The sequence below is a fragment of the Glandiceps talaboti genome, chromosome 2, assembly GCF_964340395.1.
Source record: "Glandiceps talaboti chromosome 2, keGlaTala1.1, whole genome shotgun sequence".
Lineage (NCBI taxonomy): Eukaryota > Metazoa > Hemichordata > Enteropneusta > Spengelidae > Glandiceps > Glandiceps talaboti.
The window spans coordinates 2779237-2801011 of record NC_135550.1 but is presented as its reverse complement, the minus strand read 5'-3'; the positions used below and the strand labels follow the sequence as shown (position 1 = coordinate 2801011).

The window sequence follows — 21775 nt, the reverse complement described above, 5'->3', positions numbered from 1 at the left end:
CCGCATTAATTCCTCCAATCCATGCCAAGAAATTTTTGGCCCCGCCCCCTCCACCATACCTGGCTCCATATTTGGTTAGCTTAGTCTCCCGCCTAAGTGGCAGTTAGCGCATGCGTACTTGTGTCTTTTATCGCTCCAAGAGGACAAAAATTTCACAAGGAGACTGTGGGGAAGGTGGGAGGGAGCTCAACAGGTAAGTATCATGTCTCACAGAAATTAGTTTCGGTAGAAACTTCAATTCTGTTCGACTATGATACTTACCTGTTGGCAAAATACTGATGGGTAAAAACCCGAATGTGTCAGACTGAAAGGAGGTGGGAGTCTACCACCATATCCTATCTAGTTGAAAATCTTTGATTTACAACTACCGACTGCCCGACACTTAAGGGACCTAATGACTGAAGCTTGCTAGCTTCCTGTGTCATATCCCTGATATAAAAACTTATAAAGGAGTTTGGGGAGCGCCAGGTTCCTGCCTGTAGAATCTGTGCTACCGGTACCCCTGAGAACAAAGCCCATGATGCCGAGAGAGCCCTGACTTCATGTGCAGTGACTCTCTCTAACTTACAAGCAGAGCTGGAACTTACTTTGTAAGTCCACTTCACAGTTTCTACCAGCCATTTGGATATAATGGCTGGAGAAATGTCAGAGGATGATGGAGGAATAGGCAAAAAAAGTCTAGTCCTACTACCTCGAAAAGGTTTGATACGTTTAAGGTACCAAAGTAAGGACCTTTTGGGGCAAAGAAGACGCTCTGAGCGGTCTGAGCCCACAAAGGAATCAATAGCTTTAATGATGATCGGCTGAGCCAAGGATCCTAGAACCTGATTCTTGGCCAGAAACCTGATCCCCTCTCCACTGAATAAAACCCGAACGAGTATCCAATGCATGGATCTCACTCCTACGCCGGCCTGATGCAAGGGCTAGGAGAAAAACCGTTTTAAAGGTAAGGGCTTTAAGCGAGATGGAATGAAGTGGTTCAAAGGGGGGTTCTCTCAGTGCTCTAAGAACCAAGGATAAACTCCACTGAGGTAGTGGCGTTTGTTTAGGAGGGCGTTGAATAAGAAAATGTCTGATCATGTTTGATAAGATCTTATTCTGACCAAAATCTGGTCCCCCGATGCTTCTGACCGTATTGGCTATCGCCGTGCGATACACCATAATAGTCTTAACTGCATACTTTTTCTCCTCAAACAGAAATAAGAGAAAATCTGCTATTGTCTGGGGAGATGGATCGAGAGGATCCTTCTGCCCTCCACGACACCAATCAGAGAATCTTTTCCACTTTTCTCCATAGGTATGGAGGGTGCTGTCTCTTTGTGGTCTGGCAATGACTGAGGCAGCTTGTTCAGAAAATCCCTGCGAACGGAGGGATCGTTCGATAATCTGAACGCGTGAAGGTGGAACAAGCTCGGGTTGGGGTGAACAATACCCCTTCCCTGAGACAATAGGTTCTCTTGATCTGGGAGAACTACTGGAAAGTCTACCAGAAGGGATAGCAATACTGGGAACCAACTTCGGTTTGGCCACAGAGGTGCTACTAGAATGACTGAGGAACTCTCCTCTTGGATTTTCCTCAGTACAATTGGAAGAAGTGCAAAGGGGGGAAAAGCATACGCGCTCAGTCCTTTCCAAGACATTGACAGAGCGTCGGTTGCCATTGCTCTCGGATCTGGAATCGGAGACACAAAGAGAGGCAGTTTTCTGTTCATGAAGGTGGCGAACAGATCTACAGTCGGTTCTCCCCAATGCAGAAACAGAAGGTGAGCAATCTTGACAGGGATTGCCCACTCTGTAGGAAGAACTCTCTTGCGACGCGATAGAGCGTCCGCAATGCCGTTCAGTTTCCCTGGCACATGACGTGCTGACAGAAGGATCTTTCGGTCTATGCACCACAACATCAGTTCCCATAAGAGGTAACACAGTGTTGGAGACCTGGTTCCCCCTAGCTTGTTTATGTACGCCACTACGGTGGTATTGTGCGAGTGGACTAGAACACTGTGCCCTGTCACTAGCATCTCGAAGTCTTGCAGAGCTAGGAAAACTGCCTTCAGCTCTAGCCAATTGATGTGGTGAGAGCTGTCTTGGGGGTTCCAGACACCTGCTGTCATCTGACTGTCTAGGTGAGCTCCCCAGCCCTCTTGTGACGCATCCGTGTACAGGGACAGATCCGTGTGACTGTACAAAATGGACTTGCCTTTTAGAAGGTTGCTCTGGTCTAGCCACCATTCTAAATGGAACCTCAGCACTGGACGAATTGGAACCATTGTGCTGATTGGTTGCGAACTGGGTCGCCAAAGGGCGAGAAGATACAACTGAATTGGCCTGATCCGGAGTCTGGCCCATTGTACTATATCGATCAAGGACACCATTAAACCCAGGAGAGACAGAAAATGTTTCGCTGTTATCTGTCTCAGTGGCCATAGGTTCAGAATGACTGAGAGTAGCTTGTCTATCCGTTCTTGGGTAGGGCGAGCTATTCCCTTGTGTGTAATTAATCTCATTCCCACGAATACTGTATCCTGACTTGGGATGAGAGCTGACTTGTCGTAACTGGGGATAAAACCCAGAGAAAGGATTAACAACAATATCTGTTGAATCCGTTCGAGTAACACCTCCCTTTGTGCATCCCGTATCAACCAATCGTCGAGATATGGATGTAAAAGGGTGGCCCGTCGGTGTAACCAGGCTACTGGCGCCGCTACCACCCGGGTGAACACCCGGGGAGCAGTGGCTAGCCCAAACGGGAGTGCTGTATACTCGAAAGTTCGGTCTAGGACCGTAAAACGAAGAAACCGGCAACACGAATTGTGGATAGGGATGTGGAAATAGGCGTCTTTTAGATCGATGGACGCTAGCCAGTCGTTTGGTCGGACAGCGGCTAAAACTGCTCTTGGTGTTTCCATCTGAAATCTTGGTACTGAAAGAAACGTATTCAGTGCCGTTAGATTGAGAATCGGCCGCCATCCGCCTGACTTTTTCGGGACTAGAAAAAGATGACTGTAAAATCCCATTTGACATGTACTTGGATCGATTTCTCGAATGGCCCTTTTGGCCAGAAGAGATTCGATCGCGTCCTTGAGTGCCCTTTGTCTTTCCGTGCCTCTTGGTAGAGAGGTTACGAACGGAATGGAAGTGAGGGGCGGTTGCCTGGCAAATTCCAGAACATAACCGTCCCTTACCGTGGACAAAACCCATTTGTCCTGTGAGATTGAATCCCACGCATCTGCAAAGTGGCTTAGTCTGCCCCCCACTGGAATATCCAGTCTTGGAATGGGGAGTTCCTGTATCGTGTTGCCGAGTGGAGAGTCAGGAGTGCTGCTGCGAGTCAGAGCCCGGTTTTTTAAAGCTACTCTTGCTATATAAGGGCTTGTTGGGGCCAGGCTTGCCTCTACCCCGTTGACTACGCAGTTTACTACGTGGACGTCCTCTGCTAGACTGTCCAGATTTACTCCTGTTGCCTTGGAAATTTCTGTTTGCAGGCACCGTATTAGTACTTATACGGTTATCCTTTGGTCTTGCTGGAGTAGCGGTTGTACGTGGTGACTCCCACATTAACCGCTCTCTCTGCTTTGCTTCGCTGGCCCGCTGGGCCAGGGAAGTCAAATTACCAGCAAACAGTGAGGAAGTGGAAAACGAGGAGCCTCTTGCTTCCTGTTTCAGTTCCTGTGTTAACGAGTTAGACTCTCGTTTCAGGAAGGCATCCCTCTCCATCAAAATAAGTGCTGCCCGTCCTCTCGCTGAAGATTCGGAGACATGGTAGAGGCCTTTCATTGCAATGCGCAATAGCCTCAGAACCTTAGGCATCTCCGGGGTTTCTTGCTGTAGTTCAGACGTTGCTACGGCTAGAAACCAATCCATGACAGAACATGCACGAATACTTTCTGCGTGCATCTCCCCTAACTGCTTTAACTGAGTACCAGGGATAGACACGGAGTTGAAAGTTTTGGCTTTGGCATCCACAGCCTCGGCATCAGTGTCTAGGCTGGGGTAACCAATCCATGGGTCGGTTGTGTGAGTCTTGTATGCACGAGACCGACTTTTTAACCATGGAAAATAACCAGGTTTTAACGCAGCAGCTTTATTGCCCTCGCCTAAAACTTCTGACGTTATTTTGTCCAGTTGACCTGAGTACATGGAAGAAAGTGGAAGAGTAGACGGTTCCTTGACCGGTTGAGACTTTTCCATTTCTTCAAAAGCCATGCAAAACTCCGACTTCATAGTGGGAGCTGGCGGTGGCTTAGGACAACGGTCTGGGTACCGATTGTAAACCCATTGAATGCACTCGTGGAAGGAGAACTCCTCATCACGAGTAGGGGAAGTTGAACGCAAAGTGCCCACTACACTGGGGGTATCTGGTTCATTTCTCCCAAAGGAGGCATCACTGGGAGCCTTTAATGACACTTCGTCTATGTCTCTCCTGGCTCGACGCTTAGATCGAACTGGGGAGACCTCCTGTCGACTGGGTTCACGCCTGGGTGACCTCTCACTGGAATACCGATCAAAACGTTCAGAAGAACGTGACCTCGAACGGTTACTCTCACTCGACTTGGAGGACGAAGAAGATCTTGAACGTGAACGGAAACTCCGCCCTCTAGGGACCGGAGACCGTTGGTTCGAAGGGGAACTGTCTCTTGACCTCTGCGTTCTGAAACGTCTGCGAGAACGAGAGGGAGAATCCCTAGTAGGAGACATGAAATCATGCTGTGTCCTCCTATCAGTAGGCCTTGAACCCTCAGCCCTGTAATAAGGAGGGTGGGATGGCCAGGGGTACTGCCAATACTGCTGTGGCCAACCAACCTGAGGATTAAAAACACCCCATGGTGTCTCAGGAGGCAAACCAAAGTCACCAGAAAATTGCTGTGGATCAGAAAAAACACCACCAGTAGGCATAGGCATGAACTGGGGATTCCGAAATTCAGCTCTGGTTTGAGGGGGATAAACCCTCGCACCCCTATACAAAGTGGAATCGTCCAGACCACGCTGTATTCTCTGCCCAGCAGACAACGTTGGTCTAGAACTGACATCACTAGAATTGGTAATTTGAGGACGATTCATACTCTGATCGACCCTCGAAAAATTACCCAGATTGGTGTGTAAACCAGTCTGCGTACCCTCAATACAATCAGTCCGATTAGCTGGCGAGCCTGAGACTGGAAAGCGAGGAGGTACGTGGGTAGTAGCTACACCAGGCCCGGTTACGTCAGTACAGGAGATCTCTCGACCGACTGAACGAGTTGGACCAGCGTTCGACTCGGAAATACTCGTAGCCTTATGACGATTAGAATCACAGTGCTGTGACGACTCGTCAAGTACACTCAACCCTTCCCCCAGGGGAGAGGGAGAAGTGACCGCTACTCGAGGAACGTTACTAGGGGGTGATAGCTGTATAGTGTCTACGGTCGTCGAGCCCTCTCCGAGAGAGGACCGCATACCACTAGCACTACTACCCAGTTCGTCCTGAAAAGGACGGTTTAAAACAACAGAACTAGAAGAAAGCTTACCTGACTTCGGTTCCGCTGTGACAGAAGAACTTACCGTTAAAGTTGAAGACCGTACACTCGCAGGAGTAGTGACAGAAGCACTCGGCTTAGATGACCGTTGTTTGTCTGACTGTTTACCTAGTTTACGCCAATTTTCATCGGACCAACTAGAACAAACTTCACAGGGTTTGGACTGCGAACACGTTCGACAAGACAGACAAACAGAATGACAATCCTGCTTAGGCATGTCATGACCACACACACCTCTCTTCTTAGGTTTAGTCATGACGAAACGAATGACTGAAAAAACAACAACACGGTAAGGCAATGACGTCCGTATATAAGGGACGTCTGCACGGAGAAGAAAAACACACAACAAATCTCAATCGCAAAGAGAGAGACAATAAATCGACACTTAGCTGTAATCCTAGGATCTTTAGGGTAACCAAAGAGCCAACCAAGTGGAAAAAACCAGTGTGTATAATGGAATTGGAGGGAGGTACTTGAAGACAAACACAATATCCGTCTACACACTTGTACGCCATGCGATAAAAGACACAAGTACGCATGCGCTAACTGCCACTTAGGCGGGAGACTAAGCTAACCAAATATGGAGCCAGGTATGGTGGAGGGGGCGGGGCCAAAAATTTCTTGGCATGGATTGGAGGAATTAATGCGGGTTACCCATCAGTATTTTGCCAACAGGTAAGTATCATAGTCGAACAGAAATGGCAAACATTCAGTGAAATTTCAATATGTCGCAAAACAAAGTGACGTGCATATATCCCATAAGATATATCCCCTTTGTGTGCAAGGTTTGAATGAAGGTGGATATTGTATGTGTGATGTACACACATACACACCCACATACACACACACAGACACCGACACACACAGACACCGACACACACACAGACACACACACACACACACAGACACAGACACACACACACACACACACACACACACACACACACACACACACACACACACACACACACACACACACACACATGGACAAAACTTATTCTAATAGCCCCCATTCTGGGGACTAAGAAGTGGCAGATCACAAATTTTATATAAGGCTAAATACCAACTGCTGGGGAAGATAATGTAAACAAGTTTGTACAACAAAACTGATTTCCACTGTGTTTGACACAGTGTTCACATCAGTCATAACATGTTGCAACTGGGATATTTTTGTCATCAAATAACCAAAGATATCTTCACTAAAAATTGGTGACTACAATCACTTATACTTGTAAAAAGACATTGTATCTGTTAATTAGTGATCAATATTATCTGTAGGTAGTGTAGTGACAAGTGAAGTAACAAGTGAAGTGGCAAGTCTGAATCTTTCACTATGTTAAAGAGCCTACGAAAAACTATTTACTACAATCGCAAATAAGATAACAAAAATGATTTTGAATAAAACTTTGTATATATAAATGTCGATAGCTAATCATTATTTTACAAAATCTAGAATATATAGTAGTAACAGCGAGTTGGTACATATCCAAGAAGAATGTGATTTCGTTGTGATGGACTCAAGTGGGAGCTTGGATCACAGTGTTTTTGATGTTATCAAGCAATATCTCGACAGTTTGAACTACGATATTCAACTTCAAGCTAGCTGTATGACGATCTCCGAAGGTGGTTAGCATTGCGTTGATGTACCAGAAATCACACAGAATAAAAAAATGTATTTATATTATAAGAAATAACCTGAATACGGAGTGCGCTTCTCATATGTTCTTATTAATTCTAAATTTTCTAGACCATTTACATTCGTATCAATATCGGGGTTGATAGATGCCATTGCTATGCATCGCCAGGAAAATGTGGCACATGTATTGTTTACAATGTTGAATTAGCACGAATTACAATGTTGCAACTTGGGAGCATGAACTTGGTTTCTATGTTTGGTTAGCAGAAATATTCCAACGGTTTTCCTCTATTGCTTTATTCTTGCCAGTTTTGCATATTTCGCTCTTTGAAAACGTCCAGAAGTCACCACTACATCCCCGTACACCATATCGTGTACTTATTATTCTCAACGACTTATTATTACTAACATTCATTGCACCCAAAGTACGGGTATGAGTGTCACGTCAACAAACACCATTCAATCGCATGGCTGACCACAACAACACGCGTGACCGTGTTCTACTCGTGACGTCATTTCCGAAAATAGCCGAAGTGTATCGTTTTGAAACGCAGGCTGTCCAGCCTTACATAGGCTGCATTCTGGGGTAGAATAATCGTCGATTATTAATTATCGAAAAATAATATGCATAAAGTAACTGCACATTTCCCATTAGAAAATCATCTTCTATCATGTTCCAAGAGAATATCAATTTGTAAAATTGCATTTCGTAGGCTCTTTAAGTACTTGTTGTAACTGAAGTATCATTTTTTAATCAGACAACCACAATATATTAACTGAGAATTGTTAAAAGACCACATGTTAATCAATTGTCGATATTATCCATATTAAGTAGTACAGAAACAAGTTGAAATCAGGATTGCTCTTTGATGTGGACCCAAAAATCAATTTGATTTATTGTGTATAAAGCTACAAAATTATGTTTACCCACAACCTCCACATGCGATACAATATTGTTCATAATTTGTATGATGAGTATCTTATTGTACCTAACAAAAATCTCGAGTTGAAGCTATTGCAGCTTTCATCTCTTTCGATTGATCTTTGGTTTTGTTATTCATGATGGCCAGATATAATGCAGTGTCTTACCTTGAGTAAGTAGAGGTGGCAGACAATCATGTACATAGCCTATTGCCATCTGATCAGCTGCTGAATCTACTGGTGCATACGATACTAACTTCATCATCAGCTGACCAACTTTGTTGAGGAAAGCTGCCCTCTTAGGATCATCCTACAAATAACAATGGTACAAAGTGTTCACTAAATTGTAGCTAGTTAACAATGGTAGATTCTGTTAACTAAATTTTAGCTAGTTAAAAACGGTACAAACTGTACACTAAATTGTAGCTAGTTATAACAAAGTAGATACTGTTCACCAAACAGCATACATCTACGGTATACTATGTCAGTGATTCAGTATGTCTCAAAATAGGTGTCAAAACATTCACAATTAGCATTATATCATATTATGTATTTAAGCTTGAACAGGTGTATTGTTCTCCAATATTGTTCTTCATTCGCAGCCAGAAAATACATGTGATATGGGTTTGTCACCACTAGCAGTTGTCAAGGTTCCAAAACTATAGCAAATACACTGGACAAGTCTACATACAAAACTAACAGCTGACTCATTTCAAGGGTTCATTCACACACTGCATAATATCTGGTATATCCTGTACTCTGGATCGTTCTTTATTTTTCTCGAATTAATCCACATGATATTGAGTGCTTGTATGCCTAGTTAAAAATCACTCATCTTAATCATCTTGATATGAATGAATTCTATTTTCTGGATGAATTAAAAATCTGAATAAGATTCTGTCTAAGGACTAGAATACTGCCGTTGAGGGCACTCTAAACTGCAGCGTTCTGAATACATGTTTAGATAATGGACTCACACCAGTTGAAACTCATTAGCATACTCACACTATCAGAATTGGCCACTCCCATATAATTGAGATAATCTCTGGGTAAGGACTGTCTGAAATCTAGGTCTTCTTCAAATGCTACTTGTAATGCTCTAGGTACCAGTTTCTCCATTAAATCTCCCCAAGTGTTCTTCTGACAGGTTGACAATGTGATGTGCAAGGAATGGCTGTCAGATGGTGTATCAGCCTGTACATGTACATTGAAATGGACAATGTTGAATTAATCATTACACAGAGGTGACCAACACACTTTACATCTTTATCTCAATAATGGTTGCAGAATAGCAAGTGTTAGACTAGAGGTCTTAGCAGAAATAACTAATAGAGAACTGTACAGCTCTGGATACACAATAACACAAATTTAACATTACTACATGTATGATGTATATAATGCGAATGGTGGGCTGGACATGTTCACAAACATACTTGTTCAAACAAAAGCAATGGGCCGTTGTCTGCATGAGGGCACTAACACCACTCAATACTATATACTTGAACTAATTCTATGCAACATAATAGTTACATGCATGTCATCCTCACACAATTTGAGACTTTTGTATACAATACCTGATGTATAGTACCCCTTGGAAAGTATAGTAAATCACCAGCTTCTAGTACAATGTCTAGAATTGGGTTACCAATATCTTCATCTTGAAAATTGCCTATGGTAACAATTCAATGAAGACATTAGAGTTAATCTAATTGAAGAGTCAATGTTAACAAAAATGAAACGAAATTTCGTCTTTCTAATTCTCTTAAATGGGAGGTTGTGATATTACCTATTTAAAGTGATGTATTACATTGTACCCGGTACTTATGTAATACTAATAGAAAAACTACGATTGAAACAATATGACTTGATAACAGCACATGGCTAACATAGATGATTGTTTGTTTATAGTAACACTATATTGCTATACTTTACACAGTCTTTCTTATAATCATCTGATCATTAATAATATCTTATGTTAGTTATACTTTCAAGATTGGGTAGTTATTAAAAAGTAATAGAAAACCTACCACTAGAAAACCTTGGTAAGTTTTCTTCATCTGTTCTTGGACTGTACAATCTCCAGTGTTTCTTTCCCTCTAGTTGTATGACAAATGCTTCTATGTCATCATAATGTGGTGCAAAACCCTGTGAGCCTGGTGGTGTTAGGTATCTACAAAATAGCAGCAATAAGAATAGCAGTTCTACAGTATGCCAAGTATATCAAGGTCAGCTCAGGTCATATCAAGGTCAACTCAGGTCACATCAAGGTTCTATCAAGTCAAAATGTACACTTCCATTGTCTGTATTTTTTATAAATTGAACACTTCAATATATATCCATTAGTGATACAGGAAAATCTATTTCTGTCTATGCACAAGGACTTGACAATTGATTAAATGATTGATTGATTGATTGATTGATTGATTGATTGATTGATTGATTGATTGATTGATACTAATCATTTTCACATGCACTGCGATGCTTAACTTTGTGAATATGGTGTCTCTCTTCATTTACAGAAGTATACATAGTTTTTCACTCAAAACAAATCAACACAAATGAGTAGAATAAGTATAACACGTCTTCTTTTGTACACTATCAAGTAGATGTAATGATCCGTACAGTATCACAGTATTCTAACAATCTGGTATGACAGCTTGCATTGAAAACATTTCTACTTGTTGATGTTTTGCATTGATATGTTTTTAGTAAATGTATCTCTAGTGTTATTTGACCAGTTACAAATTAATAGTACATTTACTTACATATTAGCACCAACACAGCTGCCAAAATATTCTTGTAATGTAGAATTAAGTTTCCATAAAGGTTTACAATATGTTTGTGGATTTAACATTCTTACTGAACAACCATTCTGTGAAAGATAACAATAACAAAGTAGTGACAATAAGTCCTGAAGATAACAATAACAAAGTAGTGACAATAAGTCCTGAAGTAAGATAACAATGACAAAGTAGTGACAATAAGGCCTGAAGATAACAATAACAAAGTAGTGACAATAAGTCCTGAAGATAACAATAACAAAGTAGTGACAATAAGTCCTGAAGATAACAATGACAAACTAGTGACAATAAGGCCTGAAGATAACAATAACAAAGTAGTGACAATAAATCCTGAAGATAACAATAACAAAGTAGTGACAATAAGTCCTGAAGATAATAATGGCAAAGTAGTGACAATAAGTCCTGAAGATAACAATGACAAAGTAGTGACAATAAGGCCTGAAGATAATAATGGCAAAGTATTGACAATAAGTCCTGAAGATAACAATAACAAAGTAGTGACAATAAGGCCTGAAGATAACAATGACAAAGTAGTGACAATAAGGCCTGAAGATAACAATAACAAAGTAGTGACAATAAGTCCTGAAGATAATAATGGCAAAGTAGTGACAATAAGTCCTGAAGATAATAATGGCAAAGTAGTGACAATAAGTCCTGAAGATAACAATGACAAAGTAGTGACAATAAGTCCTGAAGTAAGATAACAATGACAAAGTAGTGACAATAAGGCCTGAAGATAACAATGACAAAGTAGTGACAATAAGGCCTGAAGATAACAATGACAAAGTAGTGACAATAAGTCCTGAAGATAATAATAACAAAGTAGTGACAATAAGTCCTGAAGTAAGATAACAATGACAAAGTAGTGACAATAAGTCCTGAAGATAACAATGACAAAGTAGTGACAATAAGGCCTGAAGATAACAATAACAAAATAGTGACAATAAGTCCTGAAGTAAGATAACAATGACAAAGTAGTGACAATAAGGCCTGAAGATAATAATGAGAAAGTAGTGACAATAAGGCCTGAAGATAACAATAACAAAGTAGTGACAATAAGTCCTGAAGTAAGATAACAATGACAAAGTAGTGACAATAAGTCCTGAAGTAAGATAACAATAACAAAGTAGTGACAATAATGCCTGAAGTAAGACAACAATAACAAAGTAGTGACAATAAGTCCTGAAGATAACAATGACAAAGTAGTGACAATAAGTCCTGAAGATAACAATGACAAAGTAGTGACAATAAGTCCTGAAGATAATAATGACAAAGTAGTGACAATAATGCCTGAAGATAACAATAACAAAGTAGTGACAATAAGTCCTGAAGATAACAATGACAAAGTAGTGACAATAAGTCCTGAAGTAAGATAACAATAACAAAGTAGTGACAATAATGCCTGAAGTAAGACAACAATAACAAAGTAGTGACAATAAGTCCTGAAGATAACAATGACAAAGTAGTGACAATAAGTCCTGAAGATAACAATGACAAAGTAGTGACAATAAGTCCTGAAGATAATAATGACAAAGTAGTGACAATAATGCCTGAAGATAACAATAACAAAGTAGTGACAATAAGTCCTGAAGATAACAATGACAAAGTAGTGACAATAATGCCTGAAGATAACAATAACTAAGTAGTGACAATAAGTCCTGAAGATAATAATGGCAAAGTAGTGACAATAAGTCCTGAAGATAATAATGGCAAAGTAGTGACAATAAGTCCTGAAGATAATAATGACAAAGTAGTGACAATAAGTCCTGAAGATAATAATGACAAAGTAGTGACAATAAGTCCTGAAGATAACAATGACAAAGTAGTGACAATAAGTCCTGAAGATAACAATGACAAAGTAGTGACAATAAGTCCTGAAGATAATAATGACAAAGTAGTGACAATAAGGCCTGAAGATAACAATAACAAAGTAGTGACAATAAGTCCTGAAGTAAGATAACAATGACAAAGTAGTGACAATAAGTCCTGAAGATAACAATGACAAAGTAGTGACAATAAGGCCTGAAGATAACAATGACAAAGTAGTGACAATAAGGCCTGAAGATAACAATGACAAAGTAGTGACAATAAGGCCTGAAGATAACAATGACAAAGTAGTGACAATAAGTCCTGAAGATAATAATGGTAAAGTAGTGACAATAAGGCCTGAAGATAACAATAACAAAGTAGTGACAATAAGTCCTGAAGATAATAATGGCAAAGTAGTGACAATAAGGCCTGAAGATAACAATAACAAAGTAGTGACAATAAGTCCTGAAGATAACAATGACAAAGTAGTGACAATAAGGCCTGAAGATAACAATAACAAAGTAGTGACAATAAGTCCTGAAGTAAGATAACAATAACAAAGTAGTGACAATAATGCCTGAAGTAAGATAACAATAACAAAGTAGTGACAATAAGTCCTGAAGTAAGATAACAATAACAAAGTAGTGACAATAATGCCTGAAGTAAGATAACAATAACAAAGTAGTGACAATAAGTCCTGAAGATAACAATAACAAAGTAGTGACAATAAGGCCTGAAGTAAGATAACAATAACAAAGTAGTGACAATAAGGCCTGAAGTAAGATAACAATGACAAAGTAGTGACAATAAGTCCTGAAGTAAGATAACAATGAGAAAATAGTGACAATAAGGCCTGAAGTAAGATAACAATGACAAAGTAGTGACAATAAGGCCTGAAGTAAGACAACAATGAGAAAATAGTGACAATAAGTTCTGAAGATAACAATAACAAAGTAGAGACAATAAGTCCTGAAGATAACAATGACAAAGTACTGACAATAAGGCCTGAAGTAAGATAACAATGACAAAGTAGTGACAATAAGTCCTGAAGTAAGATAACAATGAGAAAATAGTGACAATAAGGCCTGAAGTAAGATAACAGTGACAAAGTAGTGACAATAAGGCCTGAAGTAAGACAACAATGAGAAAATAGTGACAATAAGGCCTGAAGTAAGACAACAATGAGAAAATAGTGACAATAAGTCCTGAAGTAAGACAACAATGAGAAAATAGTGACAATAAGGCCTGAAGTAAGACAACAATGAGAAAATAGTGACAATAAGTCCTGAAGATAACAATGAGAAAATAGTGAAGTAAGATACACACAACATGATTCTCACACACCAAATTATATCATTAAATGTTTAAATAACTGATAATTAGCCTGAAAGATTGAGGTGTTGCTTCCAGTCATGTGATATACTCAACCCAATGATTGGACCTTTCAGACTGACTGACAATACACATTTTCTTATGGCGCTCAAAGTAGAATACAATATTATTACCCCTGTCACAGACTTATAATGGTATTAAACAGAACATTTTGGCCAACTCCCTGCATGGGAAGAAAAATGACTTGCTACACTTCCACATAACATACACATCAATCACATCCTATTTATACATTGGGGAAACAAGTGTGGATGAAATGTTACAAGTAGAAAGGAGAAGGCAAGAGAAGTAATCAAACTACCACGTCAGTGTCTCCATATAAGTTATATTCATCTACTATCTACTCCATATAAGATATATTCATCTACAATCTACTCCATATAAGTTATATTCATCTACTATCTACTCCATATAAGATATATTCATCTACAATCTGTATCTTGTAAACTCACCTGGTAATAATCCCATAAAACTGGTGCATGAACTCTCCCCACTGGATTATGTGTTTCTCTTTTACCGTCTGTGTATGTAGTTACATCAATGTTCTTGGAGAATTCTAACTCATTCTGTGGAATAATGGGAACAAATTATCCCTCATAAGTTAGTAGATCACTTAACAACAATCACTGGTCACTTAGCAATGATCACTTAGCAATGATGGCCAAAACTGCTTTCTGAATCAGATATAAGAGTGTGCATAATGCAATATTTCTGCTTCATACCAACATTGGCACTTTCCTTACTTCTCTATTACGCGTAGAAAAATTCCAATTACATTTAATTTTAGAATAGGTGGGGTAGGTAGATTTTTTTTTTTTTCTTAATTTTATTTTTCATATGTGAGTGTCTAGTTCAGGTAGTTATGTTTTCCGATGTTTTCCAAATGGTCTCTGTGTTTATCAGTTTCTTCTCATCAGATGTACAGCCACAGATTGGAAGAACAGTTTTATATTGTCTTTTTAAGTCAGTTTCCGCATCCACTATTTCTTTCGAGACTTCGGTTCGAATGAATTTGGCTAAATCACACCATCAGATGTTGATGCTGGAGTGTATTGCTCTACGCTTGAGGAATCTGACCAATATTTAACATCGGGTTCTGGCGACAACGGGTTGTGAAGTTGACCTTCTGGTTCGACCATAATGGCTTTGCATGTAAAGATACACTGACAAACACGTTTGTGTTCCTGATGTGATGTCACGATGTTCCAAACACTGTCCTATCCATATGCAAATGAGAGGTACTTACCTGAAGGTGCTCTGTGGCTGAGCCGAGTGTGCCTCATTTTTCACACAATTTCTCGTGTTAGAATTATATTGTACTATTACAAACCCGATTTCCTTTATTTTTATGGCAAAATAAACATAATTACCAACCTTTGCATGTACACTTTAATTCTCTATTATGTAAAATCACCATATACTTCCTTCTCTATTGTGTAAAATCACCATATACTTCCTTCTATATTGTGTAAAATCACCATATACTTCCTTCTCTATTGTGTAAAATCACCATATACTTCCTTCTCTATTGTGTAAAATCACCATATACTTCCTTCTCTATTGTGTAAAATCACCATATACTTCCTTCTCTATTGTGTAAAATCACCATATACTTCCTTCTCTATTGTGTAAAATCACCATATACTTCCTTCTCTATTGTGTAAAATCACCATATACTTCCTTCTATATTGTGTAAAATCACCATATACTTCCTTCTCTATTGTGTAAAATCACCATATACTTCCTTCTATATTGTGTAAAATCACCATATACTTCCTTCTCTATTGTGTAAAATCACCATATACTTCATTCTATATTGTGTAAAATCACCATATACTTCCTTCTCTATTGTGTAAAATCACCATATACTTCCTTCTCTATTGTGTAAAATCACCATATACTTCATTCTATATTGTGTAAAATCACCATATACTTCCTTCTCTATTGTGTAAAATCACCATATACTTCCTTCTACATTGTGTAAAATCACCATATACTTCCTTCTCTATTGTGTAAAATCACCATATACTTCCTTCTCTATTGTGTAAAATCACCATATACTTCCTTCTCTATTGTGTAAAATCACCATATACTTCCAGGAAGTATATGGTGATTTTACACAATATAGAAGGAAGTTCCTTCTATATTGTGTAAAATCACCATATACTTCCTTCTATATTGTGTAAAATCACCATATACTTCCTTCTCTATTGTGTAAAATCACCATATACTTCCTTCTATATTGTGTAAAATCACCATATACTTCCTTCTATATTGTGTAAAATCACCATATACTTCCTTCTCTATTGTGTAAAATCACCATATACTTCCTTCTCTATTGTGTAAAATCACCATATACTTCCTTCTCTATTGTGTAAAATCACCATATACTTCCTTCTATATTGTGTAAAATCACCATATACTTCATTCTATATTGTGTAAAATCACCATATACTTCCTTCTCTATTGTGTAAAATCACCATATACTTCATTCTATATTGTGTAAAATCACCATATACTTCATTCTATATTGTGTAAAATCACCATATACTTCCTTCTATATTGTTTAAAATCACCATATACTTCCTTCTATATTGTGTAAAATCACCATATACTTCCTTCTCTATTGTGTAAAATCACCATATACTTCCTTCTCTATTGTGTAAAATCAACATATACTTCCTTCTATATTGTGTAAAATCACCATATACTTCCTTCTCTATTGTGTAAAATCACACTTTACTTCCTTCTCTATTGTGTAAAATCACCATATACTTCCTTCTCTATTGTGTAAAATCACCATATACTTCCTTCTCTATTGTGTAAAATCACCATATACTTCCTTCTCTATTGTGTAAAATCACACTTTACTTACTTCTCTCACAATCCTATCCAATTCTTCAGTACTAAACCAACCAGTATTATACGATGAAGAGTGTCTTTTCACTAACAAAGGTTTCTTCTCCCAAAGATTGCTGCATTGAGACAAGAGACACTAGATTTGTACTGGTATTGTTGAAAGTATCATAGCTGTAGCAGTAGACTGCATGTATTGTTTCTATCTACACATAGACCATGTAATGTCTATGGTCTAGCATGGCTGATGAATGAATATGTCAATAATATAATACATGTACATCACAATGTCAAATTTTGTGACAACAAATACTGAAACTATACATCACACTTATTGCCTGAATATGAGGACAATAGCAGATGGCTATCATACAGCAACCAGCCTGTTATGGTGTTAATATTATACTTAATATATTACACATTTTAATACACAAATTTATAATATTCCTTGTCTCCTGTCCAAAGATACCTTCCCTAATATCATTTTCCACTTGGCTTCATATCACAGTCCATGATGATAGAGGGACTGTTAAAATAAGCACAAAATTACACTTTCAATTTCAACCAATGTCACATATTCTCACAGTGTCATGAATATAAAAATCAGTGGTATAGGTTCATAGCCAACTGTCTTCCTTACCTAAAGAAAGTACTAGGTTTGACAGGGTTAATCAGCCATTCAAAGAGTTTGTCAGCTTCTACAGCACTGTCTTCAAACTGAACAATTTCATTCAGGAACTCAGAGGGTGTCATCATTTCTTTGCTGGGTGATTTGGCTTCCTTCTTTGGACTCTGTTTTCACAATGACAGATACCCACATAATGAGATTATCAGTCAATGTTATCAATTACAGTATAGCATCTTGAGTTAGTCAATGTCATGGTAAATACGTGCAAATCTTCACCTGTATGATGTCAAACAGGACAGATCAACCATCATCTCTGTTCTATCAAAATTTTCTCTCAATTATTCACAACGAATTGTTCCTGACATTGTGACTTTTGTAATATTAATATGCACAGGACTTTTATTTGAATATTTGTATTTAATGCTATCGTCAAAATGTCAATTGATGACAATTTGTGTGTAACAGCCAGTGATTTACTTGTCAAGTTCAAGCTCCAAATGTGCCAAATCTCAGAACATGACAAATGTAAATGACGAACAAATGATATCATATTCAGACAAGTTTTACTAACATCTTAAAACCAAATTTCACTTACATTAGTCCATGTAATCATACAAAGACCATTATAATGTAAAATTAACATTGACTTCATGTGATTAGAAACAACTTCCTACTTTCTATCTTGCATGATTGTACTTTCCTGTCAATTTTTTATATTTTGTACTTCAATCACCAAATCTTGTATCGTCATGTCTCCTGACCTACATGTAATACAGGTCCTGATGTGACCTTGTTCACTCCAGACTGTCTAGTTCAAATATGGTATTCTCACAAATCAAAAATGTTCACATTTATTTTCCAACTTTTTATTATCAGAGGAAGCAGATATTCAAACCTTCTTATGATCATTCATCTTCCTTCTCTTCACTGGTCTTTGTTCACTGCCATCATCTTCATCTTCTTTCTCTCTAACTCTAGAATTTCCATTAGTAATTCCTGGAACAAATCATAATTGCCATTAATAATTCCTGGAACAAATCATAATTTCCATTAGTAATTCCTGGAACAAATCATAATTGTAAACAAATTTGATATTTTTTGTGTACAAGAACTTGGCTTTCAAAGTCACAACATGATATCTCTTTGAATGGTTATAACTTTTTCAGGTCTGATTGCTCTTTTCATCATAAACGTAGTAAATGTGCTGCTGGGGGATCTGTTGTCTTTTTCAAGTCAAATTTATTATGGTATTCAGAAATTAGATTCAAAAATTTCACATTGTCTTTGGTAAATTAAAACTGGAATAAAAAATCTGTCATTTGTTTGAGATGAGATGTTTATATATGCTGTGTATATATAACCACAGACAACTAAGAAGACAGTGTGGTAATGGCTATTGTTCGAGGTGTTAATCTGTTGGATTAACAGCTTGATCCTTGCCTTGGGTACGCTACAAGGGTCTCTAGCACTTTCAACGTTACACCGAAAGCTACTGGAGCCCTTCTTCAGGTTCTATCGGTATAGTAAGTTCCACTCTGGGATTTTCGTCCTACCCACTGGGATTTTTGTCAGAAAAGTACATACTTTATTCAATAGTCGTAACATTTCCGACATTTACATGAGGGTCTGCATTCATCACCCATGTCAAAAAGAATACACAAGCTGTTAACAGGTTCCTCGATCAATTTACCGGAGCGGAGTTCCCACTGACCCCACTGCGGTACAAGTGTGGCCATGATCAAAGTCAAACTATACGACGGAAAACATACAAAATGCTTTGAAAATGATGTTTTACAATAATAAAGAAGGCAAGCTAGCTGCACATCATAAAATATCTTCAGTATTACTGACTATGATTGTAATTTTTCTTGGAAATCAATGTGTCGTCTTATTGTATGTTTTGCTTTCCACCATGGTACTGAGAGTCAATTGTTTTTATTTTAATTGATTCATAACATGCATGTACCCCTGTCCCAATCAACATAAAAAGATGCAACACTAACTTTTGTCGCAACAGTGTTGTGTCTACTGTGACCTGGAATATTACCTGCATCATGCCAACACATATTTATGTATATAGCGTCAGTCAACAACAAGAGATGATATGTGTTTATTTGTCAATGATAATTGATCTGAGTCGGCTTCAAGTTCGCATGAGAGTTCAAGTGCCGATATTGCAAGTCGTCTATTACATTTGATGATTCTGTCAGTAGGATAGCAAACTTTCCCATCGAAATATCACGTAGTATCGTGTGGTTTGTTGATTTATGCGAGACTATATTGAATTCAGGCAGATTCACACATTGGAAAGTTATTTCCATGACAACAGAGTAATGTTTACCCGAGGCTATGATCGAACAATGAGAGAAGGCTTGTTGCCAATCTGCCTTCTTAGTTGTCTGTGATATAACAGGGGCGCGTTCGATTTACACAATCATAATCATGATTTTGCGTTTGCTAAATACCAATCACAATCATGCCCCAAACCATGATTAACGTCATTACAAGATGGCGGACAACGTAATCATAGGGGATCATGTGCAGTGGCTGACAGCAAGTTAGAAATGACGGAAAACATTATGTAAATAAATTGTGTTCGGTCAGATTGGTAATTTGTTATCATCAAAATCTTGACTCTATCATGCTAAAATGAATTTTACTATTTTATTAGTTTACTGTGTATTTCTATTGTAGATGATAAAATGTGAATTTACATAAATGTTCCTTCCTACATTAGATCAACCAATTCATCACATCCTTTTTAATCATTTTCTCCCCAAGGGGTATTTGTTTGTACACAAGAACATGTTACATAGAAAGAGAATTATTGTATAGCTATCAGTGTGTGTTGTCACACTAATAATGATTATTTTGATTCTCTTCCGTCTGAAATTTTTAGTTACTCTTCTCAAGGGGATGTAATTTTGCTTGGTGATTTTAATGGTCGTACTGGCAACCTACAAGATAATAGATTACATTCGTGATCATAAGGCAAAAAAAAAGAAAGAATTGATTCTGATCATGACCCCCCCCCCCCCCCCCCCCCCCCCCGTTTTTTGTGTGTTTGTCCAGCCCATGCAGTCTGCAGATCCGTGGGAAAACACAAAAATAACCCTCCCTACTTCAGTGAAGACAACTGCAGAGGCAACACAGGGGTTAAAAAATTATGGTGATCCAAAGCCCCAGACTAGTGCAACTTCCTGTTGGACAAGTGGTTTTAAAATCTTGCTATTGAAAGTTACTGCGTCAACCCATTCAAATTATATCCCAAATGATTTCCAAATAATAATGAATTAATTTCTTTTTTTTTTACACTTTGGGTATTTTTAGTTGCTATTAGTACTTCTGTGCAACTCATATTTAATTTTCCGAACTTTTTTCAAAGATCGTCAGGTTTGAGTACTTTCCTAAGCCGGTCCCACAACTGTTATACTTATAGATGGACCAGTAACCGGCTATTATCTACATCACTGATATGACTACTAGGTACGCCAAAGACACAACTACTTGACAGAAAACACTTGGCGCGCACACAAAAAGTTGTAGAATGAAATTGTGATTTTATTAAGGAATGTAGCAACCCAGAACGTATATCGATCAAACTGAGGAACAGAGAAACATTTTGGTTTCATTGTAATATCATTCTATTTCAATAACAATGTATCATTTTCACGTACCGTTCGTACATGTGAGCTTGATTTTAGGCAAAAGATCGGGCTAATAGAGTGCATACAGACCCTTTTGTTCACTTGTATTGTTTGCATTTGGTATTTGGCATTTCGCACCACGTTGTTTATTTGCACTATTCACAGTGTCTTATCATGTTTTGTGTTACTTGTAAGCCTAATTGACAACTGGGCCATCGGTTTTTACTAGACAAATTTGAAACAAATTTTCAGTTTGATGGTAAACCTGCTATATTGACTACCAAACTTAGTTAACGTCAGTTATTTCTACTCAGTTGTAATCACTATATATTTAGACTCAGTATATATGAAATATGAGAGTTATGTAAAACTTTTTCAGTGCAAAATGGGATGAAGATATGACTATGAGGGCAAAGTCAGTGCTCCTTACAGCAGTTTGAATTTCCCGCATATGCATTCATTACCCATAATCCCCTTAATCAAATTTACATAACGATCGACCAAATGCCAACGCTAGTGTACATGTACGTGTACGTGTGCAACTGTAATCTCATACCTTGTACAAATGATAC

The 21775-nt window shown here is 38.3% G+C and overlaps 1 protein-coding gene across 2 annotated transcripts in view; it reads right to left on the bottom strand.

Moving 5' to 3' along the window:
* LOC144452895 (bifunctional lysine-specific demethylase and histidyl-hydroxylase NO66-like) overlaps positions 1–21775 on the bottom strand; it is a 62723-nt gene that overhangs the window by 18425 nt on the left and 22523 nt on the right. For both annotated transcript variants that reach the window (XM_078144111.1, XM_078144102.1), the window contains exons 3-11: positions 18452–18552; positions 17569–17720; positions 16948–17047; positions 14525–14638; positions 10836–10942; positions 10098–10240; positions 9645–9739; positions 9076–9264; positions 8239–8380 (exon numbers count right to left, since the gene is read on the bottom strand). In XM_078144111.1, coding sequence (XP_078000237.1) covers positions 8239–8380; positions 9076–9264; positions 9645–9739; positions 10098–10240; positions 10836–10942; positions 14525–14638; positions 16948–17047; positions 17569–17720; positions 18452–18552 — 1143 coding nt within the window. The remainder of the gene's footprint in view (positions 1–8238; positions 8381–9075; positions 9265–9644; positions 9740–10097; positions 10241–10835; positions 10943–14524; positions 14639–16947; positions 17048–17568; positions 17721–18451; positions 18553–21775) is intronic.